Source organism: Protobothrops mucrosquamatus, unplaced genomic scaffold (assembly GCF_001527695.2).
Source record: "Protobothrops mucrosquamatus isolate PMUCROS unplaced genomic scaffold, P.Mucros_1.0 scaffold655, whole genome shotgun sequence".
NCBI lineage: Eukaryota > Metazoa > Chordata > Lepidosauria > Squamata > Viperidae > Protobothrops > Protobothrops mucrosquamatus.
In genome coordinates this window covers 453584-473014 of record NW_015386944.1, presented here as the reverse complement: position 1 = coordinate 473014, position 19431 = coordinate 453584, and the positions used below count along the sequence as shown (strand labels likewise).

Here is a 19431-nt window from a genome sequence, read left to right as displayed (position 1 = left end):
CTTAATTCTCAGTTGGATTTCTCCTTGATTATTTTCCATTGTTTCTTGGCCTGCCCCCTGGTGCTCTGGAAAATAGGCTGAACCCCCCCCCCTTCTTTGTGGCAGCTCCTCAAATAGTGGAAGACGGCTATCCTGTGTCCCCCCCCCCGGGTCCTTCTTTTCTCTAGACTGCTCATACCCAGGTCCTGCATCCCTGTTCTTCGTATGTTTTTGTCTCCAGGCTACATGTATGCATGCCGGCGCTTGCAGGCGCTCCCCCCAAACGCCGCAATCACACAGCCACGGGGTGACACCAAGCATATATTTTATTGAAAGTCCAACTCATGACTAGGCAGTGAGTAGGGAGGGTCCCTGTTCAGGTTTGTACAAGTCGCTGCTCCTGGTGGGTGAAGTTACAGATAAATATTGTTACATGAACAGACAGCAGTGGGCACTAATCGCTCAGCCCGGACTGAGCCGAGGCAGGGGGGCTGGCAAGCGGATGCGTTCACCAGGCACAGCAGGGGCAGGGAGGGGGCAGAGAAGAGAGCCGGGGAGGGGGTCTCCCGAGGGGCCTGCAGCCAGGCTGACCCTCTGCCAGTGTCCTGGATTCAGCAAACAAAACTAGCGTGGGGCTCCTTGGTTCTCTGCAGATGGTGATGAGTGAAATAGTCCTGCAATGTTGCTCATCTCCCCCCCCCACCAGAAGTGGAGCCCTCCCCCCAGACAGGTGGACCCCCATTTTCCCACTTCCGCCAAGGAGCTGCGTGCAGAATTGCCCTCTGGGCTCCCAGCTGCCATGCAGCATGCGGGGTGCTATCTTGCACTCCCCCCAACTCAGCTGTGCCCCCCCTGGCAGGTGAGAATTAACAGGAAACTATGTGTGTGGGGGGGGGCAGTCCTGTGGGAAGTGATGGGGGGAGGTGTGTGCACCCATACAGCCCCTCTTCCTAAAAAACCGATTTACGGAGGGGGGAGCCAAGCAGAGCAGGGAGGTGGGGAGCAGAATGGGGGAGGCACCCAGTGCCCTTGCCCTCCCCCACAAGAAGAAATGAAGGGAGGCTGGCAGGTGGGAACCCCTTCCCCAGATATGCCTTCCTTGAGGGAGGGGCCCATCTACGCTTGCCCATCCCCCCCAGCCTTCCTTCCAGCCCAAACAAAGGACCTCATACAAAGGCCGCAGTTCTTGGGAAGCCCCCCCCCAAACAAGCAGGAAAGCTATTCCTTCTCAGGGTCCTAAAGGGTCCTACAGCCCCCCCCCCGTTTCCTGCCTGCGAACGCCCTCTGGCTACTCTCCTGGCCACGTGGGAGGGTGGTGGGTGGTGGGGGACACTTGGGGAAAGGGGAGAGAGGGAGGAGAGAGGACAAGATGCCCACCAGACCGCCTGGGCCCCCAAACCCCCAGTGCTGGGTCCCACTCGTGCAGGGAAGTCGTGGGCCCGGCTGCCTGGCGGGACTCAGGCTTCTGGGTCCATCTCTCTGGAGGGGCGTGAAACCAGGGGGGGGGCTACCCTCCAGCTCACGTCCTACTCCAGGTAAATGTCTTCTGTGGGGCAAGCAAACTCAAGATGCTCCTGGTAGTATTCCTGAAAGGCGCGGCTACAAAGAGGAGGAAGAGCTGAGTTAGTACCCCTGGTCAGCGGGGGAGGAGGCCACCTATAGCTGCCTCCCCCCTCTTGGCTAGGAACCCCCAAGACAAAGGGGAGAGCGCACAGGCATGCCCACCTCCAGGCTCCCCTAACCCCCCCATTCTTTGAAGGAGACCAAACTCCCCCCCCCAGAGAACTTGGCACAATATGTCCACAGGACCCCCGGAGGGCCTGCCCCACGGAACCTGCTTTCACCCCCGCCAGCTGTGCCTCTTGCGACTCGTGCCTAGCTCAGGCCAAGTCCCAGCAGTGCCCCGAGGCGAGGGGGGCTGCCCCTGTGCCCTAGCGTGCCCTAGGAGGGGCTGCTGCTGCTGCTGCTATCCAGACCCCTGCCTGGGGGACGTGCCCTCTTTGGACTCAGGGTGTGAGGAACAGAATCGGCGCCGTATGGATCAGTGTTCCAGATCTCTCTGCACGCCCAAGATGCCCGGGACCCCGCCTCACCTCTCTACAGGGACACAGCCATGTCCTCACGCACCTTCGCCCAGCCCACCCTCACTGCCCCCCCCAGCAAAGGAGGGGAGGGGGCAGAATTGCTGCTCGACTGTCTGCTCCTCCTTCCTGGCAGGACGAGACTGGAGGCTGCGGGGCCCCTGGCACTTGCCCCGGCCACTCGGGGTCCATCTTGCCCCCAGCCCGAAGGGTTGCTCTGCCCCACGGAGTTGGGCTGCCAGCCGCTGCTTTGGCCACTCTCTGCCTTCTCGGGTTGCACCAACATTGTCGCAGCAGGGCCTCCCCCCCCCCACTTACCCGACACACTCGGCCACGGGCCGCATGGACTCCTGCGAAACGAAGACGTGGCAGGCAAAGCGACTCAGGACGGGGTGCTTGGTGATGAACCCAAAATAGCTGCGAGGGAAGACCAGTCGCGGTGAGGCCAAGCAGGCAGGGCGGCTGCCAAGGGTGGGGGTCCCAGACCCACAAGAGGGCTCCAGTGGCCCATTTGCAAAGAGAGCTGCCCCCCACACACTGGTGCACTTCCCTCCCTGGGGGGGGAGAACCTGCCAGTTCAGCACGTGCCATCCCAAGCGGGCACCCCTTTCAGAAGGAGCCACTCACCAGCTATTGCGAGGGTGGCAGCCGCAGAAGGAGACGTTCTTCATCTGGAAGAAATGGCTGCAGCGCTCCAGCTAGGAGGGAGGGAGGGAGGAGAGTGGCAGCGAGGAGGCAGCCATGCCAGCCGCCCCTGAGCAGCCCTGAGCAGCACTGCCATGGGCTGCCCATCTGACCTGGCCCTCTTGCCCACTCAGAGGCCTTGTGCCCCTGCGATCCCTGGAGCAAAACAGCCAGTCGGTGTTGTGCCCCAAAGCCTTCAAAATGGTCCCCAGGATAATTCTGGGCACAGCCCTGCCTCTGCCCTGGCATCTCTGGGGCAAAGAGGTGGCAGAGAGGGGAGAATCCAGGCCAGCAGTGGGGAGGGCAAAGAGCAGCTGGAGGCCACCACCCCCATCAGGGAGGTTTTCCCCTCCTCTCCAGGGAACTGGTCTAGGGCTGGCCAGGGGCAGGGTGACGGGCGTTGCCCTAAGCCTGATCCCGCCCTCCCACCAGCCGGAGCACAAGGGCTGCACCCACCTCCCTGCCAAGCCTTCCTGGCCTGGGTCCAGGCCGTCATGCAGCCTGGTTAATGTTAACTAACATTTAGGGGTGACCGAAACGAGTTTGCACAATAGATTCACACACACACACACACACACACACACACACACACACACACACACACACACACGATCTCCCCAACCGAATTAACTCTTCCCTCTGAGCAGATGAGCAGAGAGTTCCTGCCCGTGGAAGCCAGGTGGAGCTGAGTCGGCAGCCGCACGAGGCTGGACCCCCCTTCCAACAGCCCCCTCGCCCCCTCCCCATGGCAGACCCTCACCTCTTCATCCTGACTGTATTCGTTGACGGTCAGAATGAGCTTGATGCCTTGCAGGCTGATTTCCAGGTCACAGGTGGCCGGAGGCCTCAGGTGGACGGTCAGCTTCCGCGTGGTGGCAATCTGCAGAGAGGAGCAGCAGGGCAGCGCTCAGCCCTAGCAGGCAGGACCCTGCACGGGAGACCCTTCGCAACGGGTTAACCTCAGCCTCTTCGCCAGGTGAGCCTAACACGGGGTTTGGGTCAAGGGGTGGGCACCCAGGCGTGCCAGAGCAGGGAGCACCCGTGTTAAGCACCACGCAAGGGTTCCTTCCAGCACAGCATGGGTGGCACCGTGGTTAGAATGCGGGACTGCAGGCTAATTCTGCCCACTGCCGGCTGCGAGCAGTTGGGCAGTTCGATCCTGACTGGCTCAAAGTGGACTCCGCCTTCCATCCTTCCGAGGTCGGTCAAATGAGGACCCAGATTGTTATGGGGGGCAAGATGCTGACTCTGTAAACTGCCTAAAGAGGGCAGTTATATACCACTGTGAAGTGGTATATAAGTCTAAGGGCTACTGCTACTGGCTCAGCACGTGGCGTCAACCAAGCCATCGCGTAAGCCGGAAGAAGAGAAGGACGGGCAGAAATGGGACCCAGCCGATTATTGTCTACACACGAGGACTGTCACGATCAAACACACAGACTCAAATCTCGGAACTTGCCATGGAAACTGGGACAGCAATTAGAGAAGATTCTGAGATAAGCCAGGCGCCAGGAATGGGCGACTTTTAACCCAGATCTGCTTAAATTGGTGTCTGATCCAGTACAAGCCCCCCCCTCTGGCTCTGAGCTCCCAAGAAGCTGGGGGGCGCTCAGCCGGACCCACATCAGCCATGCCTGGTGCCAATATTGGAACTCCAAAGCGGGGCTTGGCAGATGATGCTGTGGGAACATGGCACAAACTTTGCCTCCGATTGTGAAGGAAACCCCTCCAGACGGCACCCTGGAGCTCTGTAAGAACCCCATCGCCTCAAGGGCAGTGCTGCCCAATGGCTAAACGGTCTAAATATCCGGCCGTAGGCTTAGCCATTCTAGTAACCGCTCATATATAATTTAATTTTATTCATAATGTTATTCATCATTCATATTGGCCGTTTTTAAAATAATTCACTATAATCCCGAAGGTGCCTCTTCAAAAGGCCCCTGAACTTTCTTGGTTTTTCCTTGAAGACGTTTCACTTCTCGCCCAAGAAGCTTCTTCAGTTCTGGAGAAGAACTGAAGAAGCTTCTTGAATGAGAAGCGAAATGTTTTCCAAGAAAAAAACCAAGAAAGTCCAGTGGCCTTTTGAAAAAGACCTTTGGGACAACCAGGACCTGGATGACCGAATCTCCACAGAAATTCAGTGTAATCGTGTTTTATATTTTGATGCACATTTGATATGCTGTTTTTTGTGAATTTTATGCCCTAATGCTGTACTCTGTTACCCCATACGAAATAAATAAAATTTCAGAAGCTGGAAAAAGGCTGCTGGGTGGTCTGTGAACGTGGCTGTTGTGCTGCACTGACTCTTGCTTAGGGTTGTGCAGGCGCAACCGTGCAAAGGCAGCCCTGGCACGCGCACACACACACACACACACACCCCTCAGCACCCCGCAGGGCTCACCTTCTGCATGGCTGCACACAAAATGCCGTTGCCCTGGTGGTAGGGCACCTCCACCGAGCCCAGGAACTGCACGTTGAAGTGTTCCACCCAGCAGGGGTTCCGCTTCAGGCCTGCAAGGAATGCCCAGACTCACACCCGGTTGGCCTCCTGCGGTGACGCTTCCCCCCCCCCGGCACCCCCAGGAGGACCACGCCAAAAAGGGGGATGAGTCTGGAAGAAGCCTGGACTTCTCTGGAGGGGGCTACAGAGCCCCGCTTTGTGCCTTTTCCCACCATCTTCATCTCCTTAGGGACCTCTGGAGCATCAACTGAAAGGATGGGGGATCCCCAGGCCCCCCAAGTCTTCATCCTGCTTTGCAATGCTGCGTTTTTAGACTGCAAGGTCCTCGTGGCAGAGGCCTGGGTTTCCTCCTCACGTCACGTACTGAAAGCACCACAACTATGGATTTTAACCATGTGTGGCGGCAGCCCAAAAAGCTAATACGCTCCTCGGTTGTATAAACAGAGGCACAGACTCAAAATCGTGTGAAGTGTTAGTGCTGCTTTGTAAAGTGAGGCCACTCTGCAAGGCCCACCATGGGCAGCCCCAGAGGAAGGTTCTCCCCCTTCGTCCTGCCCGTCCCCTGCAGCGTACCTGCCACGTCCCTGGCCTGGCTCACCACCTCGTGGGCATAGAAGGCGGGGAAAATGCCACGCTCCCCCGTGCGCATGTTGTAGCCCCGGTACCAGTAGTCATCCTCCTCCAGCTCTACCAGGATCGGGTCGTCCACGTCCAGCTCCAGCTCGTCTTCGTGGCGAGGGATGAACCTGGAAGGGAGAACAGCCACCGGGGGGGGGGGATTTCAGGAGAGCTGCACAACTGTAGCCCCCTGGCCCCGCTTGCCTCCTCCTGTGGGGCCAGCCTGCCCCCCCTGCTCCTCTGTTCCTGGCCCACAGACATTAATGCCAGTGCTCCCCAAGGTGCTTTCTCCCAGAAGGCACCGGGGCTTTCTTGGACTTTTTCCTTGAAAACGGTTCGCTTCTCCTTCAAGAAGCTTCTTCAGTTCTAACTGAAGAACTGAAGATAGAACTGAAGAAGCTTCTTGGATGAGAAGGGAAATGTTTTCAAGGGGAAAAAAACCCCAAGAAAGTCCTTTTTTGGGGGGAAAAAGCACCTTTGGGACAACCATGACCCAGATGACGGAGACTCTGACGCTCCACACACACACACACACACACACCCGCATGGCAAACAAAGACCTCTTAAAGGAGACCTCAACCGATTCCAGGCCAGCCCAATGGGCAGCGGAAGGTCCGGAACACGGAGGAAAGACACCCTGCAGGCGCTCCAGTTATACCCGGGAGGTGGTCAGAGGGGCTCTTGGCTCCAGGGGCTGAACTTCGGTTCTTCTTCACGGGGCTTCTGCCTTCCCTCACTGACCCCCCCAACTGCCTGCCCTGGATGAGGGGCACCCCAGAGTGTCTCTCTCTCCCCCCCCCCCGCAGCTCACCTGAAGACGGCTCGGTGGGTCTGTTCACGCTCCTCTCCATTCACCATGCAAGAAAACAGGCCGAAGGATTCGGTGCCTGGGGGCAGAGAAGGCATCGCTGGAGAAGCCGAAGCAGAGGAGAGGGGGAGGGGGGAGGGCTGCTCAAGGGAGGGGGCAGCCAGGGCGGGGGAGGCCACCAACCTCCGGGAGGACAAAAACCCATCACCCAGGTACAGCAGGACGCACTGGCTCAGCCAGCAAAATATGTTGGAGGAGACAGCAAAGGTTAGAGTCTTTGAGAGCAAAGAAAATACAGGAAGTCCTCGATTTATGACCACAATTGAGTCCAAATTTCTGTTGCTAAGTGAGACGGCTATTGAGTTTTTCCCCATTTTACGACCTTACAACCTTTCTTGCTTGAAGTGACTCACTGCGGTTGTTAAGTTAGTCACATGGTTGCTAAGTGAATCTGGCTTACCCTGGACTTTGTTTGTCAGAAGGTCGCAAAAGGGGACGCTGCAACCATCACAAATATGAGCCAGTTGCCAAGCATCTGAATTTTGATCCCATGACCACGGGGATGCTGCGATGGTTGTGTGAAAAATGGTCATAAGTCACTTTTTTCAGTGATGATGCAACTTTGAACTGCCACTAAACGAATGGCTGCAGGTCGAGGACTACCCGCGTGTCCAAAGGAACCGGGGTGGTGGTGGGGATGCAGCGGGGGCTGTTCCAAGCTCCGCTTCCCTCCCTGTCCCTCCCTCCCGTCCGACACTTACTTGAGGAGCGGGAGGTGCTGTTGACAAAGACGTTGAGGAACTTCTTGGAGAAATGGAGGTCGGCCTCCGGGGAGGAGTCCTCTGAGGAAGAGCTGCGCCCGTCGGGGACCACCAGCCCTTCCCCAAAGTCGCTCGCAGCGTCCTCCGGGTCGGTGGCGTCGCAGGCGCGGAGCAGCTCGCTGTCGTCGCTCAGCACCGAAGTGCAGCGCTTGAGGCTGACCAGCTCCAGCTGGGTGTTCTCGTCCACGACCAGGGTGTACTTGACCGAGTCGTAGGCCAGGGAGTCGTCCAGCATCATGGTGGGTGGCGGGAGGGAGAGCTCCTCGGCAAAAGGGGACCCTTTCAGGCTGCCCAAGCAGGGCACACCGTCCTCCTCGGGGGAGTAGGACAAGCTGAAGCAGCGATTGGTCTTGGCGGTGGAGACATCCAGGCCTTCCTTGGGCTCTAACCGGATGTCGTCGATCATGTCGTTGTCCTCCAAGATGCCTGAGTCCAGGTCCCCATCAATGGCACAGTCGTCCTCGTCCTCCTCCTCCTCCTCCTTGCCGGGGGGCTCCCTGGGGGGGAAGGTTTTGGGGGCCACAGGGTTGACACAGCAGACGGAGTAGGGCCGCCCTGGGAAGACGGGTGCGATGACATCGTTGGTGGAGCTGCTCATGAGCAAGTAGGGCCCCCTGTCCCCTGCCTGAGGCCCCTTTCCCACCGCAGGCTGGGCCTCCAGCGGCTTCGCCTCTTCAGCGCCCTGCAGCGAGCAGCGCAGCGTCTCCATGTCCACCAGCTCGATGCTCTGCTGGGAGCAGGGCTGGGCGTCATTCAGGGCCTCACTGGGCAACTCCGGCTCCAGGTCGGAGGCCGGAGAAATCGTATCGGAGAGGGAGTGAGCTGCCTGGAAGCATTCATCGGCACACTTGATGGGATAGGAGCCTTCCGAGATCATTTTGTTCACCAGGTTGCTAAGCAGCCAGGGGGAGTCTGAATCCTCACTCAGATCCGGTTCCGACTCCGACTCCGATTCAGAATCGTACTCGCTGTTCCCTTCCTCTTCCGCCCCGTCGCGCAGGAGCTGACGCCCTACTGGCAGATAGAAGGACCGTCGCAGGCTCTCCAGACTGTGGTCGGGGTTGATCTCCAGTTCCAGACAGCCCGAAGGAGGCAACTCGGCCTGGTCAACGGGGACCGAGGGATCTTCGTAGAGCTCCTCTATTTTGAGTGGGGCCAGGCTCTCATCTGCAGGCAGCTGCGTGCCCTCCTCTTCCTTCTTGGCACCCAGCAGGAGGGCACCCTTCAGGCCCATCACACCTGGGGCTTCCAGGTCAGCCTCCAGGTCGGCCTCGGAGCCCGGGGAGCTGGCCTCCTCGATGGAATTGGTGAGGTGGGAGGAACGGCCGCTGCTGCTCTCGCTGCTCAGGTCCAGCTCCGTTTCGGAGATGCTGGAGATCATGTTGCTGGCCAAGCGGCTCCCACTGGATGCAAAGGCTGCCTCGATTTCCCCTTCCACATCAGAGTCGGAGCTGGGGGAACTGAGGTCCTCGCTGTGCTGGATGCACGGGTGGAAGGCCTTGGAGGACCGGCTGGTGAGATCGGCCTCTATGCCGGGGTCCGAGGAGGGAGACGTGGTATCAGAGGAAGCAGAGGGCAGCCCTCCCAAAGTGCCCTCTCCCTCAGAGCTCAGTGGGGCAGCCACTTCTCGTACTGGGCTTGCGTGGGATACTAAGGAATGGGACTCTCTGGGCGCACCGTCCCCAGGGCGCTTGGCAGGCTCATCCTGAGAGAGTGGGGCACGGAGCACGCCCACAGGGGATCTGTGTCCTGCTGGGTTCCCAGCCAAGCCGGCTCTCTCCTCTTTCTCCTGGCATGCCACAGCATCCCTCTGAAACTGGGCACAGTAGCTCTCTGTGGCAGGGGACCTGTGAGGGCTGCAACTGTGGGGCTGGGAGGCCGAACTCAGGGGTGGAGGGCTGCTCCGAGCTTCAGGAGGCTTCCCAGATGCTGCGCTGGTCAAGACAGAGGGAGGTTGCGGGTTGGCGTCACTGGAGACAACGTTCATGTTATAATCCTCCCCCCCAGGGAGGCCTCTCTGCAGACCCTGGCTATTGCCTTCGGCATCAAAAACTGGGGGCTTGCAAGGGGCCTGGGGCAGAGCCGGCCCTTCGCTGCTCTGGACGTCCCTGCAGGGTCCATCCTGGAGACAAGCGTGCAAGGGAGACGGTCGCTCTGCAGAGGAAAGCCAACAGCTCCGTTTAGGCCTTGAAAAACTGAGCCACCATTTTACGTTCTTAATACAAGCCTGGAAACTGAATCAAAGGCAGCGTCCTGATCCTATGAGAGTCAGGGGGATTTTTTCCCCCCTCTTTCCCGACCAAAAATAAAGGGACATGTCAGCATGATACAGTGGGAATCTCCAGCCCGTGTCTTTAATCTGGTAGACGGAGATCTGAAATCTCCTTAACGCAGTTCAGTGCCCTCCTCCCCGGATGGCTGGAAGGGAGGAAGAAGGGCAGGGGAGGGTTCTGCCCCCCCCCCACCGATCCCCACCCCAGCTCCGGTAGAGGGCACCTGCTGAATTCGGGCTAGGCACCCTGCCTCAGCTGGGTATCTCCCCTCCTGGCAAATGGGGACGCAGCAGGGGAGTGGTTGGTCAGCTTCAACTCCCCTTGCATTTTCCAGGCCAGACCCCCCACACACACACACACTTCTGGGGGTCTCCCAGTGGAGACACAGGAGAATTAGATCAACTGGTGGGGAAGGATTTGCTCATTGTGAGCTGCTTTGTGTTTTCAAGGGAAAAAGCGTTGAAATCTTTGTTTCATGTTAAAAATGTTTCTCAATCAATCGCTTGATGCTTGTTCCTCTCTCCAACAGGGGCTGTTCCAGAGGGGGGCGTTGTGCCCCCTCTGCCCCAGGACTCTTTGGGAAAACTCCCCACCAGATTGGAAGGTCTACACAGAATCGGACCGAGCAGGGCATGAGGGAGCCAAGCCAAAAGCCCCCCCCCCTTGACCTCTGGGTCTTTGGTTCCCTAGAAGAAATGGGGGGACTCACCTGCGTGGGAGACGGAGGAGGAGGAGGAAGAAGAAGAGGAAGAGTGCAGCAGAGTCTCTTGCCACGTGGCCCGCTGCAGGGGGGGAGCCACGTTGCCACCACCGCTGTTGTTGTTCAGGGAATCCTGTCATGGGGGGGGGAGAAGAGAGCAACTCAGTGGGGGCAGCTTTTAAGGGGAAAGTCCCCAGTTTACATCTTGGCACGCGGCTCAGCTGTCTTCAAGGCCCCGGATCAGAACCGGGAGAGTGGCAGAACTGGGACTCCATGGAAGCTGGTATTGTAAAGGGGACAACAAAACCACCAGTGGGCATCAGCTCCTTTGCACCCCGGGGTCTGCCGAGGAAGCCCAGAAGCAGCCTGCAGGAAGGGCAGCTGTGACTCTTCAGCCAAGTTCCCCAGCCTTTTGCGAAACTGTTGCCCAGACAAGGAAGCGGCACTGGGTGGCCCAAGCAAAGGCACTGGCCAAAAGCCCAGCCCGGTTCGGACAGCGGCGAGTCCTGACCGTGACGGGTGTCCGATGCCCCCAGAGGGACACAAAGGCATCAGCAGGTGGGCAACAGCCGACTCCGTTTTATTTATTCCATTTTATTTGCCACCCGTCCCGTTTCAAAGCGGCTCTCTTGCTGAATCCATGCTGCTCCCTGACCTCTTGCAGCACTTTTAAATGTAGAGTTTAAATCTTTGATGGACTCTTAACGTCATGCCATAGAGTTTCTCCAGCTTTGGGTTTTTATCTTCGGAGTCGTTTTGGTTTTGAATGACATTATGATTTTAGCCTTAAGACTGGAATTATCCCAGGAGATATAGGGGACTCCAAACTTTAAAGTCTTAAAGCTGCAAGTTCGGAGACGTTTGTGCTAGAATATTATCTACAGCAGGGGTCCTCAACCTTGGCCACTTTTAAGACTTGTGGACTTCAACTCCCAGAATTCCTCAGCCAGCTTTGCTGGCTGAGGAATTCTGGGAGTTGAAGTCCACAAGTCTTAAAGTGGCCAAGGTTGAGGACCCCTGATCTACAGAATTGACATCTAGCAGGTAACCCAAGATGATGTTCCATCTTTTTAATCTGCTGCTTCTCCGACTGCCTCTGTTTGATGCAGCTCTTGGACCGACAAAAAAGGATTGATTGACTGAACTCCTGACCCTCAGGCACCGTTGATTTTAAGCCAATTTTCTAAAGTCCCTCGTGGCTTGCTCCGTCCCCAGTCAGCATCACAACGCTGTTCTCATTGCTTTGTTCGTCTAACAACTTCCACAATCTATCATTACATTTGGGAATGTAAGACATGTTGGTATGGCAACTGCCTTGCTTTTGCACCAATTTTATCCTTCCTTTTTTTAATACTGTTTGTATAAAACAGCCGGCAGTGTCTTTCCCAAATGACTGGATCCTCACCTCGTCCTTCTCGTGACGGTACTGCTCAAATTCCTTTAATCAGAAGTTTCCTCCTCCTTATTCAATACTGATGTGGGGTTAGAAAGAGGCTGCTGCTTAGTCAGTTTCGTGGCTTTAATTACTGGGTTCTTTTAATAATTATTTTTCCCTTTCTAAATGCTAGGTCTCCACAAAAGGCTGGGTCTTTGTAAAACAAGGGGGGTAAGGAAAAGAAATGAGTAACTTCCCCCTTGCAGAAAAAGTGGGCATAAACATGTAATCAAAGGAGTTATCAGGAGAAAGACAGCCATCCGCAGGAATCCATCAATATTCTAACCAAACCACGGCAGCAAATCTGGAGAAGAGGGCAGGGGTTCTCGTTGACCCATTGGAAGAGGTCAATCTACATTTCAATACCGAAAAAGGGAGACTTAACAGAACCTGCAAACTCTTGTACAACATCCTTAATTTCAAATGCTTGCAAAATAATGTTCAGGATCAACTAAGGAGATCTGGAGAAGAGCGCAGGGGTTCTCGTTGACCCATTGGAAGAGGTCAATCTACATTTCAATACCGAAAAAAGGAGACTTAACAGAACCTGCAAACTCTTGTACAACATCCTTAATTTCAAATGCTTGCAAAATAACGTTCAGGATCAACTAAGGAGATTAGAGCCCTCCATGAAAAGGGAGATAACCAGATGTCTGTCTGAAACCAGCTGAAAGTCAACATATTGGCAGATTAGAAGCTCAGAGGGGGGGAGCCTTAATCTCGGGAGGGGGGGATTAGTGATGGGCCTGTGACATAAACGGGAATACAACTGCTCAAAAATCCCGCAGGAGCTTAAGCAGAAATGGATTTTTAAAGGATGAACCACTTGATGAAAACCGCGGCTGTGAAGCAGAGGCATCGCCAGTGGGGGAGGGGCTCCTGCCCACCAGTTAAATGGAGCCCTGCGGTGCCATGAGTGACCGTTCGTGGCTCAGCGCAGAGGTCAAGCCCAGCCGAAGGACGGCAGGAGAGCCCGCCTCCCCTCCTGGGAGTTCCCTGAAGGCGGGCACCTCCCGTACAGCTGTCCTCGTGGCCTGGGACTCTGGGAGGCTTCCCGCTGCCTCCGGTGCCCATGCAGGTGACCTTGGCCAGGCCAGCCGCCTCGGCTGCCCACCTGACACCTGTCCTGTGGCCACCCAGCCCGCCTCTGCTGGCATCCCTGCACGGTCAGTCTCTTGGCAGAGAAAGCCGCCCCCCCAGGAAGTCGCTCCCCACAGGGCTCCATTTAATTGATGGGCAGGAGCCCCTCCCCCACTCCCTCCCCCACTGACGACTCCTCGTTTTCATCAAGGGGTCGTTTAAAAAAATCAGTTTCTGAAAACCAGAGTGGGGTGCCCCTTTGCTATGCGGGGTACAGGCTGCCTGGAGGCCCCACCCTCAGTGGTCCCGCCAAGCCCAGTAAATGCAGGTGGACTTAGAGCCAGCTGGGCAGCCCCAGTTGGTTTAACAGAGTTGGAAGCCCTGCAGACTCAGCCTCCCGGCCTCGGCTTCTCTTTGCTCGCCCTGAAGCGCTCCAGATTCTGCCAGGGCGGGAGGGCGCTGCCTCCTTCGGCTACCTGCCCGCCCTGCGTCTTCTGCCATGCTTTATTCATGAGGCAGAAAGGCTGCTGGAGCCACACTGCCCGCTAAGTGGGGCAGGCGCCTCCCGGAGACACCCTGAGCAGCCCCCCCCCACGGAGGCCCTCAGCCCAGGCACCCGCCGGGAGGAGTCCAGGGTCCTCTCCCCCCCCCAAGCAACCTTTCTGTTGGCCTGATGCATTGCGCAAATTTCCCTCTCTTTGTACAGGTAGTCCTCGACTTACGACTGCTATTAAATCCCAAATTTCTGTTGTGAGTTTTGCCCCATTTTATGACTGTTCTTGCCACGGTCGTTAAGGGAATCACTGCAGTCGTTAAGTTAGCAACGCAGTCGTTAAGTGAGTCTGGCTTCCCCATTGACGTTGCTTGTCAGAAGGTCACAAAAGGGGGTCACGTGTCCCCACCCAGACGCTGTGACCGTCGTAAGCACGAGCCGGTAGCCAAGTGTCCGAATTTCGATCCACATGACTGTGGGGACACTGGAACAGTCGTAAGTGTGAAAACAGGCTCTAAGTCGCTTTTTTCAGTGCCACTGTAACTTCGGTCACTAAACGAACTGTCGTAAATCGAGGACTGCCTGCATCGGAGCCTCCTGGCTTCCCATCCCAAGCTCCGTGCCGGATGCGCCTCTCAAACTCGGACGGGTCTGCAATGACCCGGCTGCCGCCCCCCCCTTTCTGAGAGCAAAGCTGCTTTTCTCAGGGCTGCAGCTCTCTCAGCCTCAGTTCCCCCCCCCCGCCAGGAGCCCCCCCCCTCACCTGGGTGCTCGTGACGGTCAAGTTGAGGGTGGTGGGACGGAGCTTCTGGGTGTCCTCGGGGGTGGGCGAAGGTATCAGCAACCCCGAAGGGGAGGGGGGTGCCTCTTCCAGCCCCTCCTCTTCCTCCTCCTCTTCCTCTTCCTCCTCTTCATTGTCATCGATCATCTCAAACTCCTGGAAGTCTTCCTGGAAGGTGCAGGTGGGGTGGGGCTGCTCCCCCCTGCCCAGCCCCAGGCAGTCCTGGGTGGAAGCAAAGGCAGGTCGTGGCCGAGGGGAGGAGCAGGAGGGGACGTGGCCCACCCACCCAGCCAGGGGCAGCTCTGGGCTCAAGGATCCTGCGGGAGGTCTCTCAAGTGGGCTGCCCCCCGCCACTCAGGAAGGCCGACTGGCAGCATTCAGGGCCCCCACTGCTGTCTCAGTTCTTAGGCCAATGGCATTCACACAAGCTAGGATGTTGCTGGCAACATCATCCGGGGTCCGGTAGGAGGACAGGTGGGGTTCTGGAATCTGGGCTGGTCTTTTCAAAGGATCCCCCAATCACCATGATCATGACCATAGAGAGAGAGATCTGGATGGGCAGGCAGAGAATTCACATTCTAGGGGGGTCTTTAAGGAGGGGTGTCATTTGGGAGAAAGGGGGGGGGGCTTGGCTCAATGGCCTGGACGGTAGAGTGGGATCCTTCCAGAGCTGATTCAGCCTCCTGGTGGGTCACTTCCCACCCTGCACCCTGCTCATGGCCTCCCCCAGGACCGATTTGGGTGGGTGGTCTCTGCATTGAATCTCAGCTCCCTTTTCCTCCTTGCTGCTGTGACCCAAGTATGCTGAAGGGACAAGACCCAGCTGACCAGCACACAACGGTCAGGCTCAAGCCAGGCTTCCCCCCCCCCTCTTCTGAGCCAGCAGCTCCCCTTTAAAGAAGAGAGCAGGCTTTCTGCCCCCCTCCCACCCCCCGCTGGGGGTCTCCTGGGAGGGTGGGTGGAGGCCACTCATGCATGGAGGTCTCTCCATCCAGAGGGGAGATCCTCCCCACCCCCACAGAGCAAGAGGCAAGCAGCAAGGTCGGGCAAGGTGAACTGTGGGGTCCTCCAGTGTCAAATGAGAGGGGCAGACACCCCCCCTTGCCATAGCCCCCCACCTGCCGGCTCCGCTCACCTTCTCGTTGTGATCCGAGTCATAATTCAGGCCGATGCCGCAGTCGTCTGTGATCTCGGACAGGTCCTCGTCGTCAAATTCTTCCAGGCTGATGTCCTGGGGGGGTCTGCAAGGAGAGCAGGAGGAGACCCCCATGAGGACTGGAAACCTCAACCGCCTCCCTCCCCCTCACCTACCAGGGGACTCGCTGGGCCTGGAAAAACAGGCGGCCCTTTGCTCTCCTTCTTGCAATTAGCCTTAATTGCAGCAGCTGAGCCGGTGGCGGATGAGGGAGGGGGGAGCCCCGTTCTCCCTCCCCCCCCCTTGGGGGGACCCCAGAGTCTCTTTTGCTGGAGCAGAAACTCCCTGGGCATCTCCTGCCCTGCCCTTGCTACCTTCTATGGGGCAGCGAGAAGTCCCCACCCCCCATAACCAAAAAGGAGAACTACTTCTTGCTGGGGGGGGAGCCAAGTGTGCTAATTTCCCCCACCTGCAGGAGCCCCTCCAGCAGGCAATCTGGGGGAAGCCCACCTGGGCGGAGAGGCTGGTCCAGCAGTGGAAGAGTTAAGCAACTTGATGGGAATATGGTTGTTATGGAAACCGGGCCTTTGAAAGCCAGAAATGCTGGCCTAATCTATACATTCAAATCATGTAACCGAGATGGAAAGCCAGGACTGCAGCAAAAGCCCCACCCACCCAAGGGGGCTGGAGGGGGGCAGAGGCCCCGGGAGGCCCATGCCTCGCTTGGGGGAGGCTGGGCAAGCCCAGGGCCTCTCCAGGAAAGGCTCCACCGGAGGCCTTCAAGGGGTGGGGCAGGCCTAGCTGGTCTGGCTAGCCCAGGGCTAGGCCACCTGGGCTCTTTTATGACTGGTGGACTTCAACTCCCAGAATTCCTCACCCAGCATGGCTCAGTTTGGAAACCTCTCCCTTTCCCCTCAGCATGGCTGGCTCAGGAATTCTGGGAGTTGAAGTCCACCAGTCATAAAAGAGCCAAGCTTGCCTAGCCCTGGGCTAGTCTGTGGTCTTCGGTGCTGGCCAAATGCAGAAGGCGGACGGGCCAGTTCAGCACCCTGGGGAGATGCCTCTGGAGGCGCCACCCCTGCCTGGGAAGGGGGCTGGCCCCTTGGCGGTCCAGGGGCTGCCCAGAGAGCCTTAAGGGCCGCCTCTCACTCGGAGGGTCTTCAGCTGAGATCCGAGGGGTGGAGGACAAGCCGCAAGGAAGCCGCAGACTCTACCAAGGTTTCCCTTCCCTGGTGCCACACACACACACAACCCGTTGAGCCAAGGCAGAGCAACCCCTGGTGGTCAGCCTGAAGGCCCCAATCCCAGGCCCCTGGTCACAGAGGACAGCTGGACAAGGAGGGCATGGAGGTCTGGGGGAGCCCCCTCCCCAATCCCAATGAAAGGGGCCAGCAGCTGGCAGAATCCAGGCCTGGTGCTTGGGCGAGGGGACCTTTCCTGCCCATCCCTGGGGCTGCTTCAGGCCAGGTAACTTGCCAGCCCACCCGGTAGGGGATCTTGCCCACGAGCTGACCCAGCACGGCTAGCCCTCTGGACGTCTTGCCCTTTCCGGAGGCGGTGGTGGGGCTCATGATGGCCCTCTCCTCCCATGGGTGGGGAGACACACATCTCCAGGCCGAGCTCTGCTGGAGTCGCCCAATTGTGAGCAACACACCTCCAGCCCTGCCGTTGTCTTCTTCTGCAGTTTGTATCCTGCCTGGTTGTTCTGGCCATTGACACCATTTTCAGAGCTCATTGTGGCTGGCAGACTGAGGTGGGCAAGAGTCGCCCCCTGCCCCCAAACTGCCACCTCAACGAAGAGCATCTCCCTCGTGGCCGGGGTCTTTTCTGTCTCCATCTTCCCAGCAATCCCCCACCAGCGCTAACCTGGCAAACTCTGGGATGTCTGCCTCATCCAGGCCCCAAGAAGCAGGATGAGGTCATCCCAGTTACTAGCAATTAACGTTTTCAACATAACGTGGCTCTTTTGCTGTCAATACTTAGACGTGTCATCATTTTTCCACGCCATGCCCTTCACACGACTCTGAAGCGCTTGGCAGGTGTGCAGAGAGGCCCAGAGAGGGCCGCCCTTTCGTCCCCAGGATAAATGGCCTCCGGGTCATCCCTGGAGGGTCAGGTGAGGAAGCAGCACCAGCCACGGGGCCAAGGCAAGCAGGAGCCGGAAGGAGAGGCCGCTTCAGGCTTCAGCTGGGAGGTTGTGGATCCCAGAGAAGCTGCGTCCAGCTCCGGACAGGCACCCGTTGCCTTCAGGCACTCAAGGATGACTTGGCCGCCTATCCAGTGGGCAGTGCTAACGTGTGTGTTGCCATGAGCAAAACACCTTCAATGGGGCAACCTCAAGCAGGCAGGGAAAGGGTCTCCCTGAAACTAGGCTGCATTAACAGATCATGTGAAATGTTAGTACCGCTTTACAAGGCCTTGGTAATCCTGCATCCAGTTTTGGTCACCACGATGTAAAAAAGATGTTGAGACTCTAGAAAGAGGGCAGAGAAGAGCAACAAAGAGGATCAGGGGACTGGAGGCCAAAACATACAAGGAACGGTTGCTGGAATTGGGTCTGTCTAGTTTAATGAAGAGAAGGACGAGGGGGGACATGATAGCAGTCTTCCAATATCTCAGGGGCTGCCACAAAGAAGAGGGAGTCAAGCTATTCTCCAAAGCGCCTGAAGGCAGGACAAGAAGCAACGGGTGGAAACTCATCAAGGAGAGAAGCAACCTGGAATTTCCTGATAGTGGGAACAATTAATCACTGGAACAGCTTGCCTCCAGAAGTTGTGGGTGCTCCAACACTGGAAATGTTTAAGAAAAGCCATTTGTTTGAAATGGTACATAGGGTTTCCTGCCTGAACAGGAGGTTGGACTAGAAGGCCTTCAAGGTCCCTTCCAACTCTGTTATTCTGTTAAACTGAGGAGGATAAAAAAGCCTCAGGGGTGATGGGCATTCACTCTTTAGCAGGAGTGGCTTTGTGAGATCCTGGAAATATTTTTAAATTATTAACTCACTCATACTCTAAGCATCCTGAATTGAATTTGAAATACAGGAAGTCTGTTGGGTGCATTAACGGCAGAGCTTGATCTGGTGGAGTTGCTGGGCCCTCAAACAACCTCCCCACTTGTCCTGCCAAGTCTCCCATCCTGGGGGGAGGGAGGTGCCCGACCCCCCCAAGACACCCTGCTTCTCCGATTGCTTTCTGAGGCTGGATGGTTCTCCTGCCCCTTTTACGAGGCTGGCAATGCCTTGGAACCACTTAAAAATAAAAGCTCTCCTTTGCGAAGCTGAGTGCTCATCCCGAAGGTTTAACTGATGCTGAAATGGGGTCCTTGAATCATCGCCAGATCCAACTGGGGAAAACCTACACCGTTGCAAAACAAAGGCGTGAGTGGCCATGTGCAGAGCGCCCTCACCACTCGTACTGCCCTTCTCCGTGCCTCCCGCCGGAGGGAGCCCAGAGACCAGCAGCACAGCAGGGAAAGGGGCCGGGGGGTTCAGAGGAAGGGGACCTGCTCTTGTGGGGCCACCTGAAGCCTGGCCTGGCCAGAGGGACCTTCCTTGGGGTGTCTGAGCACAGCGTAGTAGAGAGTTGGAAGGGACCTTGGAGATCTTCTAGTCCAACTCCTGCTCAGGCGGGCGACAGCATACCGGGGGGGGGGGTCCAACCTTGGAACTTTAAGACATGTGGACTTCAACTCCCAGAATTCCCCAGCCAGCATCGCCAAGTTTGGAGACCTCTGGAGAAGAGCAGGGCAGATCCAGACTCAGTTCTTGGAAGACCTCTCCAGTTGACCCGTCGCTTAGCCCAGCTGGGCCTCCCATGTGGCTTTAGCCAAGGTTAGCAGGGGTGTGTGTGACCTGCTCAAGGGCACGATAGGAACAGGGCCAGCTGGTTCCTGGCTGGAATGGAGACAGCCGCCCTCCCCAAAGAGGAACTGCTGCATTCATTCTCCTCCTCCTTCTTTCCTGCACCGGCCAAGATGGTGGCCGTATTCTGAGCAGCCAGTTGGATGGAGGAAGGGAGGGAGGGAGGGAAGGAGGGAGGGAAGGAAGGAAGGAGGGTGGGAAGGAAGGAAAGGAGGGAGGGAGG

The 19431-nt window shown here is 57.3% G+C and overlaps 1 protein-coding gene across 1 annotated transcript in view; it reads right to left on the bottom strand.

Moving 5' to 3' along the window:
• Positions 1–1505: 1505 nt before the first annotated feature.
• MAPK8IP2 (mitogen-activated protein kinase 8 interacting protein 2) overlaps positions 1506–19431 on the bottom strand; it is a 25115-nt gene continuing 7189 nt past the window's right edge. The window contains exons 2-12 of the mRNA XM_015817914.1: positions 15350–15455; positions 14197–14436; positions 10435–10558; positions 7393–9606; positions 6635–6710; positions 5779–5951; positions 5146–5255; positions 3505–3624; positions 2688–2752; positions 2379–2477; positions 1506–1578 (exon numbers count right to left, since the gene is read on the bottom strand). Of these exons, the coding sequence (XP_015673400.1) occupies positions 1506–1578; positions 2379–2477; positions 2688–2752; positions 3505–3624; positions 5146–5255; positions 5779–5951; positions 6635–6710; positions 7393–9606; positions 10435–10558; positions 14197–14436; positions 15350–15455 (3400 nt within the window). The remainder of the gene's footprint in view (positions 1579–2378; positions 2478–2687; positions 2753–3504; positions 3625–5145; positions 5256–5778; positions 5952–6634; positions 6711–7392; positions 9607–10434; positions 10559–14196; positions 14437–15349; positions 15456–19431) is intronic.